The sequence below is a fragment of the Myotis myotis genome, unplaced genomic scaffold, assembly GCF_014108235.1.
Source record: "Myotis myotis isolate mMyoMyo1 unplaced genomic scaffold, mMyoMyo1.p scaffold_m19_p_8, whole genome shotgun sequence".
Lineage (NCBI taxonomy): Eukaryota > Metazoa > Chordata > Mammalia > Chiroptera > Vespertilionidae > Myotis > Myotis myotis.
Window position 1 is genome coordinate 42,953,681 of NW_023416390.1, and position 22,843 is coordinate 42,976,523.

Here is a 22,843-nt window from a genome sequence, read left to right on the forward strand (position 1 = left end):
CCAATAGTCTAGTTTCCATCGTCACCATATATTTGACCCTCCCCTTCTCCTTCCCCACGGATACTACCAATCTTGTCTGTATCTGTGAGGTTTTTTTGGTTTTGTTTTGTTTGTTCATTTGTTTCTTTGAAAAGAATTCTTAATATCATTAAATATGAGAGTATTAAATTTCTAGTTATCTCATAAATATAATTTGCTTTAAAAGTATTTTGTTTGTTTGACTCAGGATCCAGATAAGGGTCGTACAGATATATGACTTTCAAACTGCCCTTCTTGCTCATTATTTGAACCCAGTTGAGGTTCTGTGGTTTAGCCCTGACCATCCCTTGCAGACTCTCTTGATTCATTTGCCCTCTTTCCCAGTCTACTTGCCTGGCAAAACCATACCCTGTTTAAACATAATTATATGCTTAATCAGTGACTGCCAAAACCCTGTCCTAGTTAAAAACATTTATATGCTTAATCTATGCCTACATCAGAAAAGCTAAATTTGTTGGAGGAAAATCATACAACATGTTGACCAGACTTATTGCAAACACCAATGTACACTCAACATTGCACAGTCCCATTTTATAGTTCCCTAGACAGTGGTCGGCAAACTGCAGCTCGTGAGCCACATGCGGCTCTTTGTCCCCTTGAGTGTGGCTCTTCCTAAGCCTTAGGAGTACCCTAATTAAGTTCATAACAATGTACCTACCTATATAGTTTAAGTTTAAAAAATTTGGCTCTCAAAAGAAATTTCAATCGTTGTACTGTTGATATTTAGCTTTGTTGACTAATGAGTGTGCCGACCACTGCCCTGGTAGATTCACTGTTTTCCTTTTTGAGAGCATTGTTTGAGATTGTATTTTTCCTCAAATTTCTAACATCTACCTCCCTGCCAAAATCTCAGAACCAAACCAAAATACAACCAACCAACTAACAAACTAACCAACCAAATAAAAATTCAAAAGCCATAAACAAAACCACACAAAAATCTACCTGGCCACTCTCACCTGATAGTCTCACTTTATGGAGAAAATAGATGTAAACAGATGGGAGCTACCTCTACCACCAAATATATCGTTAGCTCCATCTGTTACTCAGTATGTTGTCATCCTTCATGAAATTCTGGAAGAATGACTTTGATCCTGTATGTGGCTAAGCCCCTCATTTATGCCCTGGATCCTAGATGCTGTCTGGCCATCTCAAGAACTTTGCTCTTATAATTACCCTTTCCTGGAATTATCCTCTCTTTTGCATCACCTGTTTCTGTTGGATTTTCTCTATTGCAGTGGTTCTCAACCTTGGCTGCACATTAGAATCACCTGGGAATCTTTTTAAAATCCAGGTGATTCTAATGTGCAGCCAAGGTTGAGAACCACTGCTCTATTGGCATATAATTCTGCCTCAATGCAATCATCTAGAGGGGAAAAACCTATTTGGCCTCCATTTCCCTTTAGTCTAACATGCATTTCTCTTTCCCCTTCAAAGTCCTATTATCTTTACCTCTAAAATTATCTTGAATCTTACTATTTCTAACCTTTATCACTAGTACAGTTCTACTTCAGGTCATCATCATTTCTTGCTTGCAGTACTGCAGTGGTTTTGTAACAGCCTATATATAGATTTTTTAATCCTTACCTGAGGATTTATTTTCTTATTAATTTTAGAGGGAGAAAAAGGGCAGGTGGAAAGATAGAGAGAGAGAGAGAAAGAAAGAAACAGAGATACGAGAGAGAGAGAGAGAGAGAGAGAGAGAGAAACAGATAGAGATACAATGATGTGAGAGAGAAACATGGGTCGGTTGCCTCCCACACACTCCCTGACTAGGGATTGAACCTGCAACCTAGGTATGTGCCCAGCCTGAGAATCGAACCTGCAATTGGAGTGGGGCAACACTCCAATTAACTGAGCCACCTGGCCAGGGCTATATAACCAATCTATTTTAAATTAGATCTTGTGTCTCTTCTATTTAAAATTTCTAATGATTTCTTATGGCAACCAAAGTAAAATTTGAATTCTTACCTCAACTCTCTGGCTTATTCCATTTCTCTAACCTTAATCTCCTTCCACTCTCCTTTTTTCATTTTTGCTACAGCCATACTGGCCATCTTTTTGTCATACAAATAAATTTAAATTATCTAAGCCTCAATTTATAAAATGTAAAGAAATATTTGTTTTGGCAGGACTATTGCCAAGTACCAAACAAAAATACATGTAAAAGCATATAAACACTGTTAAGTGTTATACACATGTGGCCTGATGGTACTAATTTTTCTTTTTCAATTCTTACTCTTTTAAAATGTTTCTTGCCTTAGTTAATGGGTTAAGACCCAGTATAATATTGAAGTGGGATAGCAGGTCAACTTGTCTAGTTCCTGATTAACCATTAAGTGGGATATTTGATATGGTTAAAAAAATATTGATATTTTTAAAAATCAGATTAAGGAAATTAAGTTTATTATTGTTTCCAGTGGTATTTAGTAATATAGTAGCTTCTGAGAGGATAGTAAGAAGTTTAAAACAAATATGCTTTCTGACTTCATGGAACTAACAAAATGGTAAAAATCACAGTAAGTCCTTGGAAACACTTTTCTAAGGAAATCAAATGTGTGAAATTTTTTATTTAAACATTTTTATTTCACCAGATATTGAGTTTGTTGTATATACTTTTTTCAAATATGTGAATGAAAGAGAAAGAGGCACATCGGGGCATGGTTATTATATAAAAAGATTATGCTTTAAAAATTTATTTTAGGGATCCTTTTGTTTAAAAAAAATGTTACTAATTCATTTGAATAGGTATTGCATATACACTTAATATAGACTTTATAAAAGATTGTCTTGCAGTCTTACACTTATTTTTAGCATAAAGTCAGGTTACATATATACATATATATGTATATACACACACACACACACACATATATGTATTTAAGCCTGAAGCTATTTGTCATGTTCTTGCCTTTTTTTTGGTTTGTTTTATTTTGTTCTTGCTTTTTGTTCTCTATTAGTTTTATTTCCTTTGTTTTACAAGTTGGAAAGTATAGATTAAATTAAGGGTTGGCAACTACAGCCTGTGAGATAGGTCCTTGTATAGCTCATGATCTAGGAATGGTTTGAACACTTTCTTTTTTTAAATTCTTTATGTTGAAAGTATTACATATGTCTCCCTTTTCCCCATTGACCCCTCCCTGGCCACTCCCACCCCCCCAGCACATGCCCTCACCCCCTAGTGTCTGTGTTCATTGGTTATGCTTATATGCATGCATACAAGTCCTTTAGTTGGGTTTGAACATTTTTAAATCATTGAAAAGATTCAAAAGAATAATATTTTGTAGCATGTTAAATTTGTATGGAATTCAAATTTCTGTTTTTATTGAAATACAGCCATGCCTATTCACTTGTGTTGTGTATAGCTGCTTTCATTCTATAATGGTAGAATTGAGTAGTTGTGACAGACTGTACTGGTGCTCTCAACACTTCAGACTTGCCACAGTGACATAGTTATAATTTGACAGCATTTCAAGTGCCACCTGTATTTCTGTTTTGTGACAACTTTATTTTTTGTTACCAGTGCATATTCATCATGTAAAAACAAAAACAGAAAATTGGACTTTAAATGTTGCACTTTTAGGGCACAATGCAGTATAGATTTTATTATCAAAACGCAAAGCATTGTGTTTATTATGCAATGACATTATAGTTGTGCTAAAAGAATACAAATATACATTGACATAACTACATTAAATACTCATCATGATGTTCCCAACTCACAGAAAAGCAATGGTCAGAAAATTAGAACATTTAAAATGGAATATCTCATCGTAGTAAAATTTCTTCGTAAAAATAAAAGGTGAAAATGGAATGTCTACCAAAGTAAGTTTCCGAGTGGCTTATGAAGCAAAGAAAGGCACTTACCAATGGTGAATTAATTAAATTGTGTGTGTTTGCTGCAGCTAAAGAAATGTATTCAGAGAAAATATATTTGTTTGACTAGTAATCTTTGGCAAGAATATTTGCTTGAAAAATTGAGAACATTGGCAGCAACATAGTCAATTTAAAAACAAGGCAAATGATTTCAAGTGATCTTCCTCGGCTCTTGATGAATTGACAGATGTTACATATACTACTCATTTGTAGTTTACTTAAGGAGTCATTGCTGAGCTTGAGATGACTGAAGAATTGGCCTCTATGAAGAGTCTGTAGAACAACTCCTGGAGAGAATATTTGTTAAGTTGATAAGTTGAAAAAATACATACATGAACTCAGTACAACCTGAAGTGGAATCTGCTAAGATGCAACTTTTGGTAGTAAAAATATGTGTGAAACAAAAAAAGCTTGTGAAACTGTAGGTGTTTGAATTATATGGTTAGTCACTGTACTATTTAATAGCAGGTACTTACAGATTATATTTGAATTTACTTATTATTGAACTAGTAGTGTCAATGGGGAGCTTCATTTGCTCTTATAGACTTAACCATAATCAGATATGTGAATTGTATCAGAAGTAGAAGATGAATATCTTGACCTGTTCTACCACACAGCTGTTTGATGGTTTAGCAGTGGTAAAGTTTTATTTGCTATTTTGAGCTCAGAGCCCAGATTGAAATTTTTCTGAGAGGAACCACCTTCAACCACTCACTGGCTTTGGAAATTAGCTTTTGCTGCAGACTTGATAATGGTTATCAATGAGTAAAACTAAGATTTCAAGACAAACAATCCTATATGTGAAACCTACACTGCCATGAAGTCATTTAGAAAACAAATAACGTTGTAATGACAAAAAGTAATTTTTTAAAAAAGTGCTATGAAAAGTTAAAACAAGAAGCAAGATCTCCATTCCACACAAATTTGTAGCAGATACATTATTTGAGTTCAAACTACAGTTTCAGCAGTTTTCCCCCCTGAGCTCACACAACTATAAAGGATATTCTAATATTTCAAAATTCATTTAACTATACAATTGAGGAGCTTTCACTTACCTTTAATCAGAAGTGATTAATTTATCATGTACAGTGCTGACATGATAAAAGGCAAATATCAAGAAGAAAATAAAAATAATGATTCGGTTGATTTCCTGAGCAGGATGCAAGGATGATTTCTTTCCCGGGTACTTGTCCAGATGGATTCGAAGAACGAAGCCATGGACAAAAGGTGATAGGTGAAAAGGTTGGACATTTATTGGAAGCAAATACAAACTCCCATGTAGGGAGAGGGTCCCAAGAGGGTAACCCACTTGGCTCCTTTTTTCTAAAGCTTATAAATGCTGTAGTTTTGTGTCTCTTCATGCTCCCTTTTAATTGGACCCCTTCCCGATTTTATGACTCTGTGCTTTTTAAATTGGTCAGTCTTTTGCAGAATATCAACTTCAAAGTCCAAAACCCATGTGGTTCCCCCGCTTTTTCTCTCCCTCTTGTATCATTTCTCTATCTCCTGTGAACATATGTTTACCTTTTTCCAGCATTTGTTGGCATTTCTCTATCTTCTGTGAAAGTATGTTTTCTTTTTCCCCACACTCTTGTGATTTTTCTTGATCCTTTGTGCATGTACTAGGTGTACCAGTTAATAGTGGCAAATTTTGTAATCAAAGAAAACACGATAATTTCAAGAGAAACATCAAAAGTGCTTTATTCAAAGTAATGTCCATCGCTAGCTACACATTTCCCCCACCTTTCAGGTAATTTGTGGATACCGTCCCAATAGAGCTTTTCTTGTTTTGAGGCAAACCGTTCAGAGACCCTATTTTCCACTTCTTTGTACGTTTTGAAGTGATGCTCAGAAAGTGCATGTGCCATCAGTCAGAACAAGTGGTAATCTGAAGGAGTAAGGTCTGGTAATACAGCGGGTGGGTTAATACTTCCCAGGCAAGATCTTTTAATGTGTCTCTAACTGGTTTTGAAGTGTGTGATAGTACGTTATCATGAAGCAGAATTATTTTGCTGTGTCTTCTGGCACATTCTGGTCGTTTCACGATCAAAGCATGGTTCAAATTGACTATTTGTTGTCGGTAGCAATATTAACCATCAATATTAATGGTTTCACTTGGTTTTAGAAGCTCATAATACACCACACCTTCTTGATCCCACCAAACGCAGGGCGTTGTCTTCTTTCTGAAGCGATTTGGCCTTGCAGTCGATGTTGATGGTTGACCTGGATCAACCGATGATTTTGTGCATTTGGGATTCTCAAAATAAAACCACTTTTCATTGCCAGTCACAATTCGATGCAAAAAAGACTTTTTTCTGTGCCGTTGAAGCAACATTTTACTGATGACTTTTCGGTTTTCCATTTGTCTTTGTTCAGTTGATGTGGCACCCATTTTCCTTCCTTTAAAATCTTTCCCATTGCTTGTAAACGATCAGAAATTGTTTGCTGAGCAACGCTTAATCTTTCTGCAAGTTTTGCTTTTGAGTTTGACACGCATCTTCATCCTATAATGCTTGTAATTGTTGGTCTTCGAACTTTATCGGTTGACCTGGACGTTCTTTGTTTTTCACATTGAAATCATCACTTTTAAAGCATTTAAACCAGCGTTCACACGTATCTTGAGTTGGAGCATGTTCACCATAAGCTTCCTGAAGTATACGATAACTTTTTCTTCAAAATAAAGTAATGAAGTAAAACTTCCCACAAATGCTCTTTTTTTTTTGCACAAAATTCAACATTTTTAAGCATAAAAATATCTATGATGTTAACACCTTCAGCAAATTTGACATATGAAGTTTTGAAGCTTACTGTCAATATAACAAAATAGCATACATATCAAATCGCATATATATCAACATATGTGTAACTCCATCTATTGAAAAAAAATCTGCATTATTAACTTGGTACACCTAGTATGTCTTCCTCTCCTCTTATCCTGTAGCACCTTTCTGTTCTCTGTGAATGTATGCCTTCTGAGGGCTCCAAGGCCTCACCTATGCATTCCTCTCCCATGGACACTTTATTTCTAAGACTTCCTAAACCTGCCTATTTTATCCCTAAAATTCCTTTCAATAATATGCTTTAAATTGGATATTCAGATATTTGCTATCCCAGAACTTGAATGAACAGATATTATTTATAAATTTAATTAAAAATTTAAGAAAATTTAAATTCTCTTTGATAAAAATATTTAAATCAAGGTATAACTCTTCCCCCCCCCCCCAGCTGGAATAGTATTCCTCTTTGCACTAATTAAATATTTTTAGATAAAACCTCAAAACCTAAAATTAATTTGTAAAGCAGATGTTGACAATATTTCTAGAGAAAAACTAGAGACCTAAAATACATTTGTAAAGCAGATATCGACATTCATAATTCATTTGAATGATTCTTTACCACGCCAACCTAAAGCAGACAAATCTTAGAAAAGTTTAATTTTGAAAAGTGATTAGTGTTCTCTTCCTTTCCAAGTCCCTTCTCAGGTATAATACTATAGATTTTCAAAGTATTTTCTTTATTAGTGCTTAATACCTTGAAGGTTGAATAACTTAATAAAATATATTATGCACTTAATAAACAGAACATTTTTATTAGCAATATATAAAAAGATTTGGTATTAATTTCATAAATTTGGGTGGGATAATGAAAGGAAGGAGAAATAATAGTAATGTTTCTGAAAACTGAATAATATATTTTTGAATTTGGAAAAGTGTTGTAGTCTGTGTTAAGGCAATTTTTTCTCTATTTAAGTAGCTTGTAATATCTAATATGGGCAAAATATGAAATATATGTGGGTAAAGATTGAGGTCATTTTTATCTGTATATATCAGTGAGAAATACTAAAATGAGAAAGTTTTCTTGCAGTTGCTTAATGTGTGTCATTTGGCATGATTTTTTTCTTTAAGTATCTTAATATCTCATTTAGCTTTGATTTAAATTTCTTTTTCTAGATGAAGCATTGGATGATTTAAAATCCCAGAAGAAAAAAATAGTAAGTTAACTTTTACTTAAAGTTAATTTATGTAAAATTAATAAAGAACTGAATGTTTATATGTTGTAAGTAATGACTCTTCTAAGAAACAAATATGCTTTTAGATAGCATTTTAATGATGAAGCTAAATTATGAATATTTTTGCTAGTTAATAATGATTGACAGGAAAAAGTAGCTAATGGACTTTTGAGATCCTGAGAATCTATATCAGTTGGAAGCTGAGAAGTAAGTAAATGAATAATATTGGAGGACTAAATAAGGCAGAGAGATGAAAAAGTGGTGTCCAGATTGATTATTGATTAGTGGTAAAAAAGGACCAAACATTTACATATGTCAGTTTTTAAGTTTTCTTGGCATGATAACGGTAAGAGAGAGGGAATCAAGAAGATTGATTGTAAGAGACAAATTTAACATGAATAGACTTAAGAAAGGGAGAAAGAGATTTTTTTCCCCCTTTGGTTTCTTTCATTTTTTTGTCAGCAACTCAGTTTACATGGGTAGCTATTGTAGGGGCAGTTAAATGTATCTTTCCAATATGTTGGAAGGAGGGCCAAGAGTGAGAGAAAGGACCCTAGATATTTAGAGGTTTATATATAGTAGTCTCTAATAAGTTAATTGAACTTGGCTTTTGACTTGAATTTACATGTACTTTTTTCATGTAATTATTTTTTTGAAGTATGAAAATGATAATTGATAGTACTATCATGTTAGATGCAAATGATGAATATATTTTAGTCTAAATGTAATATGTAACAATTATATATGAAATCAGTAAAATTAATATGGTTAAGATTAATGTTAAAACTGGTTCTGTGAATGGGTAGTAAAAGACATTGGTCTTGAGGGTTTTAAGTACCTGAAAATAAAGAAACTAAGTTCGAAAGTCTTTCTTATCTGTTTTGTTTAATGTTTCTTCAATGTTCTATGAGGTATTTATCAAAATTGCATTAACATTTTTCATGGTCCTAAATTGAAACATAGAAATATTTTCATTATATTATGTTTCCGGCATTCTGTACATTATGGTGCAGCTAGAATTCAAAGTGAGGAAATACTTCACTTATATGTGGAATTTAAAGAACAGTGTAAATGAACAAATAAAACAGAAACAGACTCACAGATACAGAGAACAGACTGATAGGTGACAGAGGGGAGAGGAGTTGGGGGGCTGGGTGAAAAAGGTGAAGGGATTGAGAAGTACCGATTGGTAGTTACAAATTAGTCATGGAGATGTAAATATAGGAAATATAGTCAATGATGTAATAACTATGTATTGTGCCAGATGTGTACTGGAAAGAATAGGGAGAACACTTTGTAAAGTGATTGTGTAACCACTATGCTGTACACCTGAAACTAATACAAAATAATATTGAATATAAACTTTAATTGAGAAAAAAACCAAAGTGAGGAAATAATGATGGTTCTCATAATCTAGAAGTTGTGATATGATTGATATAGTTTTCTGATACGATAAAAAGGAGCAGGTTGTGGTGGTCCGAGCCAAGCCCTGTATGTACTAAAATGGAGAAGTATTGATTAAAGTAGAAAAGACAAGGAAGACAAAAGAAAAAAAGAGAAAAAAACACAGAAGAAAATAAAAAATTCCAAGTGATGAGAAACCATTCCCATATTAGTGGCATCACATCACCAGAAAACAGAATCTTGGAGCAAACTTGGAAAATTCTGTGAAAGGGCAAGGCAAGCTATTTACTAATTCTTTAATAGCCATTGAAGGACTCACAACATAAAAGGTGCTTCATTTAGGCCTGACAGTTGGAAAATTCATTTCAGGGTTCAATAGTTGAATATTAAAATGGATTATGAAGCATTAGTATTACAGAATAGTTCAGTATGGCATTTTTCTTATAGTATGATTAAGGAAAAATAAGTTGGCTATTATAACTCATTAATTAGGAAACACAATTTATATTGACTTGAATGTTGCTGGTAATAATACTGTTGCTTCTGGGAACTAGTCCCTGGCCTTCATTGCTGGAGCACTTAACAAAACTGCTTTGTTTGAGTAGCTTTACAATTTGTTTAGAACAATAGGTTTGTTAAGGGTGAAATAGTAGTAGGCCAGGGCTAGCTAATGATTGTGCTGGTTATGAGAGGAAAAAGAAGGGACATTAGTTTGAGCAAAAGCTAAATAATTAAAACTGATCTGTGCCGCACCAGCATGGCCAAGGGTGAACCTGAGGAGGGGTGGTGAAGGATTGAAGAAAAGATAGACAAGAATACAGCTGGGGCTCGGTGGATCTCTGGTGCCTGGATGAGGACACAAAAGACCCAGCTTGCAAGCCGATGCTTTATTTTATAGTCTGATTAAAACAAGGGTAGATTAACATGTATACAAATGTTCTTGTTTTGGCAACACTTGCTGCACCTCCCACAAGCCCATTAGCTACTTAGGAAGGAATTAGGGAGTGCTACAAGGTCAGGCTTAATTATGCTAGGAGAGCTCTGCCCTCCAGGCTGGGACTTGTTTGTGGCCCTGCCACAGGTCAGCCTGAGGCTTGACCCTAGAGCCGCTCCCTACAGTGATCTTGTTCATTGATGTTTAAGTTTTCGCTCTACAGCTATAGCTTTAAAAATACTTTTATTGTTGAAATGTCTGCAGGAAAATGACTGACAGTCCAAAATTATCCAACTCCTAAACCTTCTCTTTTATTTACAAAATTAATACACTATATTTACTACTTGATATTTTATTAAAGGTGGTTTTCTTAAGGATGCATCTCTTTAATATGATTAGATTTGTAATGTAATATGTAATTTGTAAAAGTATAATTTTTAACAGTGAACGTGAATTACCAATTGATTAAAAAGTTAAATTACTTAGAAAGGAAAATGAGTAACATCTTAACAGTGTTTTAAATCTGAGGACTTAATGTAAATATTTGCTTATTAAAATAAAGCTAGGGTTTAATCTTAAGTTATCTAAAAACTTTTAAGTCTGGATGTGTATATTTTGCCACTCACATATTTTGTGGTCTTTAAATTTTTTTTTCATTTTTAAAAAATCATTGTTAAATATATAATCCCCCTGCATCCATGAGCATCCTATCAAAAAGATTCAAAATCAAGATAGAACACATGAGTCAAAATGACCTCTTTAAATGGCTTCATGAAAATGCCATGTTTTTTCCAAGATAGCATTTCTGTGTGGTAACTTCTTCCTGGCATTTCTCAGGAAATTTACCAAATCCTGAAAAAAATCAGTTGAGAAATTGGAAACATGAGAAGAAGTGTTATAATTCTCAACTACAAATATTACTGGTTCAAAAGAATCCACTAATGGCCCTGACTGGTTTGGCTCAGTGGATAGAGCGTCGGCCTGCGGACTGAAGGGTCCCGGGTTCGATTCCAGTTGGGGGCATGTGCCTTGGTTGTGGGCGTATCCCCAGTGGAGGGTGTGCAGGGGGCAGTTGATCGATGTTCCTCTCTCATCGATGTTTCTGACTTTCTATCCCTCTCCCTTCCTCGCTGTAGGAAATCAATGAAATATATTTAAAAAAAAAAAAAAAAAAAAGAATTCACTAATGTCACTTGAAAACAAGAGCTAGAAATGCTTACATTCTGAGCTGTAAGTTAATGTGGACATATCTGGGAACAGGACCATGTACAAGAGAAGTGGAACAATCTAATTAGTCAGTCTTGCTCCTGTGACCATGTTATAAGTATGTTTTATGGGCCTGTCTTATTATTAATGGTGAGTTCTCACAAATAAATGTTAGTAAGTTTATACATATAGTATACTTTATACAAAATCCTGCAAATGATCTTCCATGAAATAAATTTGGAAATAAAGGATGTCCTTAAATTGGCAATTTCAGCATGTGATTCTCTGTAAGGTTGTTAACCTCATTAGATGTTTCAAATATTACATTGTTATATTATCTAATAATGTTTGCTGGCATTTTCCAGTGTTTGAATATTCACTATAGGCTACAGATCTTTTTAAATACTTTAACAAAAAAGTGTAGAGAGAGAAAAGTTGTGACTATTATTGTGAAATACTCCTATATGAAATTAGAAAATGATGTAAAATCTGAATTAGTCAATACAATATTGATTTCAACAGCAAAACACAAATCAGGGTAAACAGACAATATTTTCATTGTTGTAAAAAGATGAGTTTAAATGTCGCAACATGTACCCTAATGTTCTGAATTGAAGATGCCTTTGAGCACATTCTTAATAATTTGACCTAAGCCAATGTAAAATGAAAGAAATTTTTCTACATTTGGGGTATTTTTCATGGAACAGAAATCAAAAATATTGGCTAGGGCAATTAATAATGTGTGTATTTTAAAATTTCATTTCAATAATGATAATTTAAATATTAAATATGTGTAGAATTATTTTTCAAAATTAAATTTTTTTAAAAAGTTTAATTGGAGCTCCAGTGGCGCAATCGGTTAGCGCGCGGTACTTATACATCATAAAATGTTTAATCCCCCATTTTTAATATTTTTTTCTTTATTTCAGAGAGAGGAAGGGAGAGGGAGAGGGAGAGATAGATAGAAACATCATTGATGAGAGTATCATTGATTGGCTGCCTCCTGCATGCCCCCTACTGGGATTCGAGCCCGCAACTCAGGCATATACCCTGACCAGGAGTGGAATGGTGACCTCCTGGTTCAGTGAGTTGATGCTCAACCAATGAGCGACACTAGCCAGGCTCACCGTTAATAAGAAGACTGGCCCATAAATTAAAAATTAAAATGTTTTTGACATTTATTTTGTGTTAGTGTTTCCTTTTAGGAAACACACTTGCTTAAAATCTTTCTAGATGATTAAGAATGGAGATGTGCTTTGAACCCAGATCTTTTCTGACTTCAAAGTTACAAGTTTATGTTCTTTCCACTGATCAGAATGTCTATTTAAAACAAATTATTCACTTAAAATATTGTATAGATAAGTGTGTTATGCTATTATGTGAAAAATTTTGGCTAGAAGTAAATGCAAAAGAAAAGGGGAATGGATTTATATCAGTGCTTTTAAAAATGGTTTTATTTAAGATACTTTACATGTACATGGACATAAACATTAATATTTGTTGAATGATATACCAGGAATTTACAATCCTTTGATGAAGAGACATTTTGGTTTTGTGTTAAAGATCACAGTAGTAGCTAATCATATTTTTAAACCTAGCAGTAGTCTCAGTTTAGACCTGTACTGTCCAAATCAGTAAGCACTAGCTTTTTTTTTTTTTTTTAGATTTTTAGATTGAATTTTAGGGAGAGAGGAAGGTGGAGGGAGGGAGGGAGGAAGAGAGAGAGAGAGAGAGAGAGAGAGAGAGAGAGAGAGAGAGAAACATCGATGTGAGGATGTAACATTGATCAGCTGCCTCCTGCACACCCCCTACTGGGGATGGAGCTTGAAACCCTAGCAACCCTGGCATGAACCAGCAATTCTTCCATGCATGGGATGACGCCCAACCAACAGAGCCATACCGGCCAGGGCTCCAAGTAGCTTTTAAAATTTACATTATTTATAATGGAATAAAATTACAATTTAGTTCCTCAGTTGCACAAACAGAATTTTAAGTGCGAATTTATCACATATGGCTCAGTGGCTACCACTTTTATTTAGATATAAACCATTTCTTTTCTATTTCTCTTTTTTATTGTTTAAAGTATCACATATGTCTCCTTTTTCCTGGATTGACACCCCCCCCCCCCCCCACACACACACCCGCCTCCCAGGACAAGCCCCCACTGCCCCAGTGTCGGTGTCCATTGGTTATGCTAATATGCATGCAAATAAGTCTTTTGGTTGACCTCTTATCCCCCCCTGCCCCCCCCCCCCCCCCCCCGGCTTCTCTCTGAGGTTGGACAGTCTTTTCAGTGTTTCTTTTGTCTCTGGATCTACTTTTGTTCATCAGTTTATGTTGTTCATTATATCTCACATATGAGTGAGATCATGTGATATTTATCTCCAACTGGCTTATTTTGCTTAGCATAATGCTCTCCAGGTCCATCTATGCTGTTGCAAATGGTAAAAGTTCTTTCTTTTTTATAGCAACATAGTATTCCATTGTGTAGATGTACCACAGTTTGTAATCACTCACCTGCTGACGGGTGCTTAGGCTGTTTCCAAATCTTAGCTATTATAAATTGTGCTGCTATGAACATAGGGGTGCATATGTCCTTTCTTATTGGTGTTTCTGGTTTCTTGGTATAGATTCCTAGAACTGGGATTACTGGGTCGAATGAGAGTTCCATTCTTAATTTTTTGAGGGATCTCCATACTGTTTTCCACAGTGGCTGTACCAGTTTGCATTCCCACCAGCAGTGCATAAGGGTTCCTTTTTCTCCACATCCTCTCTAGCACTTGTCATTTGTTGATTTGTTGATGATAGCCATTCTGATAGGTGTGAGGTGGTACCTCATTGTTGTTTTGATTTACATCTCTCAGATGATTAGTGACTTTGAGCATGTCTCCCAGCCTTCTGTATGTTCTCTTTAGAAAAATGTCCACTTAGGTCCTTGCCCATTTTTTGATTGGATTGTTTATCCTCCTCTTGTTAAGTTGTATGAGTTCCCTGTTAATTTTGGAGATTAAATCCTTATCTGAGATAGCGTTGGCAAATATATTCTCCCATTCAGTGGGCTTTCTTTTTGTTTTGTTGATGATTTCTTTTGCTGTGCAGAAGCTCTTTATTTTGATATAGTTTCATTTGTTTATTTTCTCCTGTTTGCATTGCCCTAGGACAGTGATGGCGAACCTATGACACGCGTGTCAGAGGTGACACTCGAACTCATTTTTTTGGTTGATTTTTCTTTGTTAAATGGCATTTAAATATATAAAATAAATATCAAAAATATAAGTCTTTGTTTTACTATGGTTGCAAATATCAAAAAATTTCCATATGTGACACGGCACCAGAGTTAAGTTAGGGTTTTTCAAAATGCTGACACGCCGAGCTCAAAAGGTTCGCCATCACTGCCCTAGGAGCTGTATCAGTAAAGATATTGCTACAACAGATGTCTTCTATTTTGCTGCCTATGGAGTCTTCTAAAATTTTTATGGTTTCCCATCTTACATTTAAGTCCTTTAACCGTTTTGAGTTTATTTTTGTGTGTGGTGTAAGTTGGTGATCTAGTTTCATTTTTTTTTGCATGTATCTGACCAATTTTCCCAGCACCATTTATTGAAGAGACTGTCTTGACTCCATTGTATGCTCTTGCCTCCTTTGTCAAATATTGAGCATAATAGCTTGGGTTGATTTCTGGGTTTTCTGTTATGTCTGTTCTTGTGCCTGTATCAGGCAGTTTTGGGAACAGTGGCTTTGCAATTTAGATTGATATCTGGTATTGTGATCCCTCCAACTTTGTTATTCTTTCTCAGGATTGCTGTGGCTATTTGGGGTCTTTTTTTATTCCAGATGAATTTTTGGAGAGTTTGTTCTAGGTCTGTGAAATATGCCATTGGTATTTTAATGAGAATTGCATTGAATCTATAAATTGCTTTGGGTACTATGGACATTTTTTTTTAACAAAAAATAAAATCACGAAGTTCAATTAAACATGCAGATTTTAAAGAAAGGGAATCTTTCTAGAAAGTCTGAGCTGAAGGAGTACTCTGGGGGATGGGTACTGTGGTCAGACTTTGAATTCTTTCTGGGGTTTTGTGGCATGAATGCTAGGGACTGTGGCAGGAAGCAGAGAATGCTGCAATGAAATGTACGGGTAAGAACAGAAAGCTGCATGTGTGTGTGTGGGGGAGATAGTTTTCTTTTGGTGGTGGTGGGGGGGAATTGTCAGCAGCTAGACAGCCCATGAGAGGCAGGATGACCTCAGAAATGGGCAGCAAGAAATCTATATGGACTTTTTTGCCCTCATGTGGAGAAAAGCCCCTTCCCTCCAAAGTCTCTACCTAGGCATCCTCCAATAACGGCCCACAGGGCACCTGGCCCTAAGGGAAAGTCCAGACATCTACAGTCGTCATCAAATTCAAGTAACTCTTGGCACCCTCTTCTCTAAAGGGTGCCTTCCACATCTCTTTCTTCTTATAGAAGCGCCAGCAGCTCGTCCAGAGGTTCTGGAGCAGAGACTGCTACCTGGAGGTGACAGATAAACCTTGGAATGGCTGATACTCCAGCCTACTTGCGATACAAAGAGGACATGAGCATTCTTCTCAGGAACAAGTAGACATAGGTGCCAGGGAGGGAAGATGATGTGATAACCCCAAGTCCTCTGTCAGCCTTCCAGAATAGAAGGCTCCTATGGGCAGGCTCTGGACCCCAGTGCTTGCTTTTAGCCCAGCAACAGCACAGTCAGAACCAGAATGCAATAAATAGAGGCAGGGAGCCAGGAGGTGAAGGGTGCCAGGATGGTGCTAGCTTTCTGAGGCTGTCTGCGGCGCTGCGGGTTGGTCCACACAGACGCGTTTCAGGGATGGGGCACCTGAGTCTTCCTCTTCCGTGGCCATCTGTGTCTCCAGTGGAACTGGTTCTTCGTTCGTGAGGGTGGGAGGTTCATCAGCCACTTCTAAGGCAGGCAGGGAGGGCTCCTCAAGGATCTCCTGGCCCAGAGTAGGGGGCTGGGAGTCATCTGTGCGGAAGTCAGAGGTGTGTGCTGGGCTCAGGGACTCGCTCTGCTGGGGGCTGGGGCTTGAGTTGGTGCTGCTGTCCACCTTGAATTGATAGACATCAGACACAGAACTCTGGTTGCTGTTTTCATTCTGGAATTCAAAAAGGAGAGAGGAATTGGCTGAGGCATCAGAGGGAAAGCCGTTAGGTTCCTGGGCTGCTGAACCATTCGATTTTGACTTTTCTTTCTCCTTGTTGTCGGTCACAGGAACCCACTTAAATATCCTAAGGGATGTGTCACCCACAGCAACCCATTTTTCTCCCATTTCCGCACTTTCTCGATGGCAGCCATCACCTTCTTGATGTCGTCCTTGGCCCGGCTGTGGGTCTCGGCCCTGACTGACCTGCTCGACATGGCGGGGGCGGGGGCGGGGGCGGGGGCGGCGGCTGCGGCTGCGGCGGTAGCGGCAAGAGCTGGGGCACTGCTTCCAAGACGGGGTAATCGCGCGCTTCACGCGCCGCCACCCGCCCGCTGCAGCAGTGTCACCGCGGCCGTCGCCCCCTCCATGCGCCCGGACATTTTAATGATGTTGATTCTACCAGTCCATGAATACAGTATGTTCTTCCATTTGTTTATGTCTTCCTCTATCTTTTTTCAATGTCCTATAGTTTTCTGAGTACAGGTTTTTTACCTCCTTAGTTAAATTTATTCCTAGGTATCTTAATTTTTTTTGGTGGAATGGTAAATGGGATTGTTTTTTTTAGTTGCTCTTTCTGTGAGTTCATTATTGGTGTATAAAAAAAGCCATAGATTTCTGGGTGTTAATTTTGTATCCTGCTACATTGCTGAATTCATTTATTAAGTTTAGTAGTTTTTTGATGGAGTCTTTAGGGTTTTCTATGTACAATATCATGTCATCTGCGAATAATGACAGTTTTACTTCTTTTCCAATTTGGATGCCTTGTATTTCTTCTTCTTGTCTGATCGGTATGGCTAGCACTTCCAGTATTATGTTGAACACGAGTAGTGAAAGTGGGCATCCTTGCCTTGTTCCTTTTCTTAGGGGAAATGCTTTTAGTTTTTGCCCATTGAGTATGATGTTGGCTGTAGTTTTGACACATAAGGCTTTTGTTATGTTGAGGTATGATCCCTCTATTCCCACTTTGCTGAGAGTTTTTATCAAGAAAGGATGTTGGATTTTGTCAATGTTTTTTCTGCATCAATTGACATGATTATGTGATTTTTGTCTCTCAATTTGTTTATGTGATGTATCACATTTATTGATTTGCAGATATTGTACCATTCTTGCATCCCCAGAATAAATCCCACTTGGTCATGATGTATGATCTTTCTAATGTAATGCTAGATCTGATTTGCTAGAATTTTGTTGAGGATTTTAGCATCTTTGTTCATCAAGGATATTGGCCTGTAGTTCTCTTTCTTTGTGGTGTCTTACCTGGTTTTGGAATTAGGGTAATGCTGGCTTCATAGAAAGAGTTGAGAGTGTGCCTTCCTCTTGAATTTTTTGGAATAGTCTGAGGAGGGTAGGTTTTGGTTCTTTGAATGTTGGTAGAACTCCCCTATAAAGCTGTCCGGACCAGGGCTGGAAGATTTTTGATTACTGCTTCAATTTCATTGGTAGTTATCTAGATATAAACATTTCTGTCACTATATAAAGTTCTATTGCCAAAACACTGGTCTAAAACATCAAAAATTAATTTGTAGAGATCAGGGATTCAGTTATTTGATATTCTATATAGATTATGTTGATTTGGGGACATATTCTATCCTATGTACTTTCTCTAACTTCATTACCAACTTTTCCCCAACTCTAAAGTTGATATTTCCTTTACATCAGAAGATTAAATTTCCTTGCTTTGAGAATTTATTATAATTTTGAAATAATTAGGAAAATGTTTTAGTTTCACTAAACCTAGGTTAATAAATCATTCATCTAAGCACTTAGCTGCTTAAATGTTAGATTGAGTTTTTCATGAGGAATGTATTAATTACTATTCTGGCAACATATTTTTAACTGTATTTTTAATTTGGTATGTTGCATTTTAAAATAAAAGTCCTTTGGAATATGACATTTAATGAATCCAAGAGGCTATCAGTGGTCACTGAAAAGGAAATGGTCCTGTTCCAATGTTTGCAAAAGCATTTTATTCCACACATTAGCTATGTGTTATAACTATGACTGTCTTGTACTAAAGTTAAACTTTTTTTTATATTGGGCCATAACTGCTAAAATGATACTTTACTAGTAATTACTTTAAAATTGAACCCAGTATTAACCCATAAAGTGACTTGAATGCATTGTAAATAAAATGCTATGATAATGTATTTTAATTACAGTCTCTAGTGTGAGCATAGAACTCAGTAAAATTTTAACTTTAATTATTAGTATGTTCATTTTTTTTCTCTTTAAAGTTATTTGACTCTAAGTATAAAAAGGGGGAGTTTTAGTTTTTAAAGTAATTTGAGCAAATTCCATGGCTGTTCTCCCAGTTTAGTGAGTGTTCGCTGCATTTGCAGCAAGCTAATTGCTTCTGCTAATAAATAATCTAAAATCGATGCTGACAGCAGTTAATTGGCACAGAGATTTTATTTTGTAAAGCTCTTGGCTAACGACCTTCTTTAAATTAATAGCATTAAGTGCTATGAGGAAATAAATCTAAGGAATTGCCTGTCATTTGCTTGTCATGTCTAATAACTTCCAATAATGATGGCTGATAGATTTTTGCACATTCCATTATTGAAGTTGGTGCATGTAATTATTCTCCTCATTATATGTAAACAATTAGCAATATTTGGTATTTCCTTGCAGTAAAACTGTTAAGTACAAGTAGCATATTAGAGGTTAGAAGTCATTTAAAATCTGGATTTTAATTATTTGAATGTAGGAAGTCTTTCATGCTATCTGGATGTATTATGTGCTGTTTATTTTAAGCCTGTACTTGAACACTTTTTGAATGGGACTTATAAAATAAATTGTGTGTGTTTTAAAATGTGGAATTTATGGAAATTTTTGTTCACAGCTTGAAGAAGTCATGGAAAAAGAAACTTATAAAACAGCTAAATTAATTCTTGAAAGGTTTGATCCAGACTCAAAGAAAGCAAAGGTAAGGCTGTGATACCACTACTATTTTATTATAAATTGCGCATTGTAATAGATCACTGTAATAACATTATTGTAATTGACAGGAGTTTGAGCCGCCATCTGCTGGACCAGCTGTAACTGCAAGACCCGGACAAGGTAAATAACTTTGTAGAAACTGCTGCTGCTGTTGGAAAGATCCATATTTACCCAAGTGAGTTCAAAAATGTGTTAGAGGTGTATAAAAACTTACGTAGAATGCTTTTGTGTTAATTTTTATTTGGTAATTGGGGGTATGACTTGGAATGATGGCAATATGTTTATCTCATTTTGATTTTATAGAATTATATTGCCAAATAAAGATGTTTTCTATTGAGACTAAATATACAATTGTTTTGACTTTTTGAAATCTAAGTAATTTAAACAATATTTTTATAGTTTCTTTTTTCTCCTCTAAGTAAGAATTCCTTGGACTATCTATTTTTAAGAAAATTTTTACATTTTTATTATTTTTTTGAGTTTAATGAAGATTTTTGTCAAATTTGAAGTTTCTCTGAAATAGCACTTCTCTTTAGGAAGAGAAAATAATTTAGAAATGAGGAAAAAATTGAGTTACTGCTATTTAATAACGTTAACTTTCTTTTGGAGGTTATATTGCCAGGTTATTAGTGAAATAATCACTATATGTTATTAGTTATTATGTAAATGTTAAAAGTCATCATTTTAAGTGGTTACATATTTTAAGTGGTCTTTTCCCAAGACTGGCAAGTGAAAAGATATTTTTGAGTTTTCATTGGCTTTCCTCTTTATTCTCTTGTCTAAAATAAAATAATGTAGTTTATAAGGCTTTTGTTGCAATATAGAATGTAGTATTTAAAATTTTTTAACATTTATTCTTATAAATCATCAGAATTATAGTCTGGCTTATAAAGTTGGGATGACATGTAGAACTTTGAGAAGTCAATTCTTTTATAAATGTCCCCAAAGACTAAGTATACTAAAGAAGCTATGATAGTTTTAGGTTTTCTAATTGGGAAAAATACCATCTTCTCCTATAATTCCATAAATAGGATTTTGGTTTTTAGAAACATTAGCTTGCTCTTTTGATAAATGTAAAAGTTTACATATGATTAAAATAAATTAGGCATAGATACTTTCAAAGAAACTCCTACTTTCATAATCAGTTTAAATTTTCTACAATTTAAACTTTTTCCTAATAATTATAAAAACCTTTTTTTTGGTGTATAGGCTACATATCTATATTTTTGCAGTATTTTGTATAACTAGGACTTTTTTTTTAAATTAAATCTTTATTGTTCAGATTATTACAGTTGTTCCTCTTTTTTCCCCCCCATAGCTCCCCTCCACCCAGTTCCCACCCCACCCTCTGCCCTTATCCCCCCCCACTGTCCTCATCCATAGGTGTACGATTTTTGTCCAGTCTCTTCCCCCACCCCCACACCCCTTTCCCCCCGAGAATTGTCAGTCCACTCCCTTTCTATGCCCCTGATTCTATTATATTCACCAGTTTATTCTGTTCATCAGATTTTTTATTCACTTGCTTTTTAGATTCACTTGTTGATAGATATGTATTTGTTGTTCATCATTTTTTTTTAAATTATTATTTTACAGAGAGGAAGGGAGAGGGATAGAGAGCTAGAAACATCAGTGAGAGAGAAACATTGATCAGCTGCCTCCTGCACACCCCCTGCTGGGGATGTGCCTGCAACCAAGGTACATACCCTTGACCAGAATTGAACCTGGGACCCTTGAGTCCGCAGGCTGACGCTCTATCCACTGAGCCAAACTGTTCATAATTTTTATCTTTACCTTTTTCTTCTTCTTCCTCTTCTTAAAGGATACCTTTCAGCATTTCATACAATACTGGTTTGGTGGTGATGAACTCCTTTATTTTCTTCTTATCTGTGAAGCTCTTTATCTGAACTTTAATTCTGAATGATAGCTTTGCTGGGTAAAGTAATCTTGGTTGTAGGTTCTTGCTATTCATCACTTTGAATATTTCTTGCCACTCCCTTCTAGCCTGCATAGTTTCTGTTGAGAAATCAGCTGACAGTTGTATGGATACTCCCTTGTAGGTAACTGACTTTTTTTTCTCTTGCTGCTTTTAAGATCCTCTCTTTGTCTTTTGCTCTTGGCATTTTAATTATGATGTGTCTTGGTGTGGTCCTCTTTGGATTCCTTTTGTTTGGGGTTCTCTGCGCTTCCTGGACTTGTAAGTCTATTTCTTTCACCAGGTAGGGGAAGTTTTCTGTCACTATTTCTTCAAATAGGTTTTCAATATCTTGCTCTCTTTCTTCTTCTGGCACCCCCATAATTCGGATGTTGGTACGCTTGAAGCTGTCCCAGATGCTCCTTATACTATCTTGATATTTTTGGGTTCTTTTTTCTTTTTGTTTTTCCAGTTGGGTGTTTTTTGCTTCTTCGCATTTCAAATCTTTGACTTGATTCTTGCGATCCTCTAGTCTGCTACTGGATCTCTGTATAATATTCTTTATTTCAGTCAATGTATGCTTAATTTCTAGATGGTCCTTTTTCATATCCTTGAGGGTCTCATTATATTTATGGAGGGTTTCACTAAATTTATCGGCGGTTTCTAGAAAATTCTTGAAAAACCCTATAACCATGGTTTTGAACTCTATATCCAGTAGTTTGCTGTCCTCCATTTCTGTCATTTGTGACCTATTTCTTTGTCTCCACATTTTGGCTGCTTCCCTGTGTTGATAGAGTGGCTTTCTGTGCTAGGTATCCTCTAGGGCCTGGTGGCTCAGCCTCCCCAATTACCTGAGGTGAACACTCTTGGTGCACCCCTTTGTGAGCTTTTTGCACAGTCTTGTTGTAGTTCAGCCTTGACTGTTGTTGGTATCACTGGGAGGAATTGACCTCCAGGGCAGTTGGCTGTGAGATTCAGCTGTGTCTACAGTGGGAGAACTTCTGTGCTGAAGACACCCTTATGGGGCAAGACTTGCTTCAGTGGGGCTTTGGTGCTCACTGAGTCTGCCCCCTGAGTGTGTCCCTTATGGATCTGAGGAGTAGTAATCTGGATGGTTCCACTCTAACCACTGGGTACACTGGCTCTTGGATCTCTAAGGAGGTGCTAATTTAGCCTTTGCCTGAGGCTACCCAGCAGGAGCTGTGGAGAGATCTGCAGATTCCTCTTCTTTGTTTGGGGTTTGGAGGTGTCCAGATGAGGCCCAGCTGTGAAGCAATGCAAGCTGCTCTGGGGCCTTGGGCCTTCTTTTGGATGTTCTGCGTCTCTCTGACCCAGCTGCAGCTTGT

The 22,843-nt window shown here is 36.1% G+C and overlaps 1 protein-coding gene and 1 pseudogene across 9 annotated transcripts in view; one reads left to right on the forward strand and one right to left on the reverse strand.

The window, feature by feature from the left end:
• The window catches only part of LNPK (lunapark, ER junction formation factor), a 75,667-nt gene that overhangs the window by 19,331 nt on the left and 33,493 nt on the right, over positions 1–22,843 (forward strand). For 4 of the 9 annotated variants that reach the window (XR_004969135.1, XM_036318641.1, XM_036318644.1 and 1 more), the window contains 4 exons: positions 5,068–5,139; positions 7,863–7,903; positions 19,488–19,571; positions 19,654–19,705. Coding sequence is in view for 8 of the 9 variants with exons in the window: in XM_036318641.1 (XP_036174534.1) it covers positions 5,068–5,139; positions 7,863–7,903; positions 19,488–19,571; positions 19,654–19,705 (249 nt within the window). In the remaining variant the exon portion in view is untranslated. Of the gene's footprint in view, positions 1–5,067; positions 5,155–7,862; positions 7,904–19,487; positions 19,572–19,653; positions 19,706–22,843 lie in introns of all 9 variants that reach the window. The other 5 variants (XM_036318643.1, XM_036318646.1, XM_036318647.1 and 2 more) reach the window with 3 other exon arrangements.
• Positions 16,184–16,860, reverse strand: LOC118661098 (annotated as a pseudogene).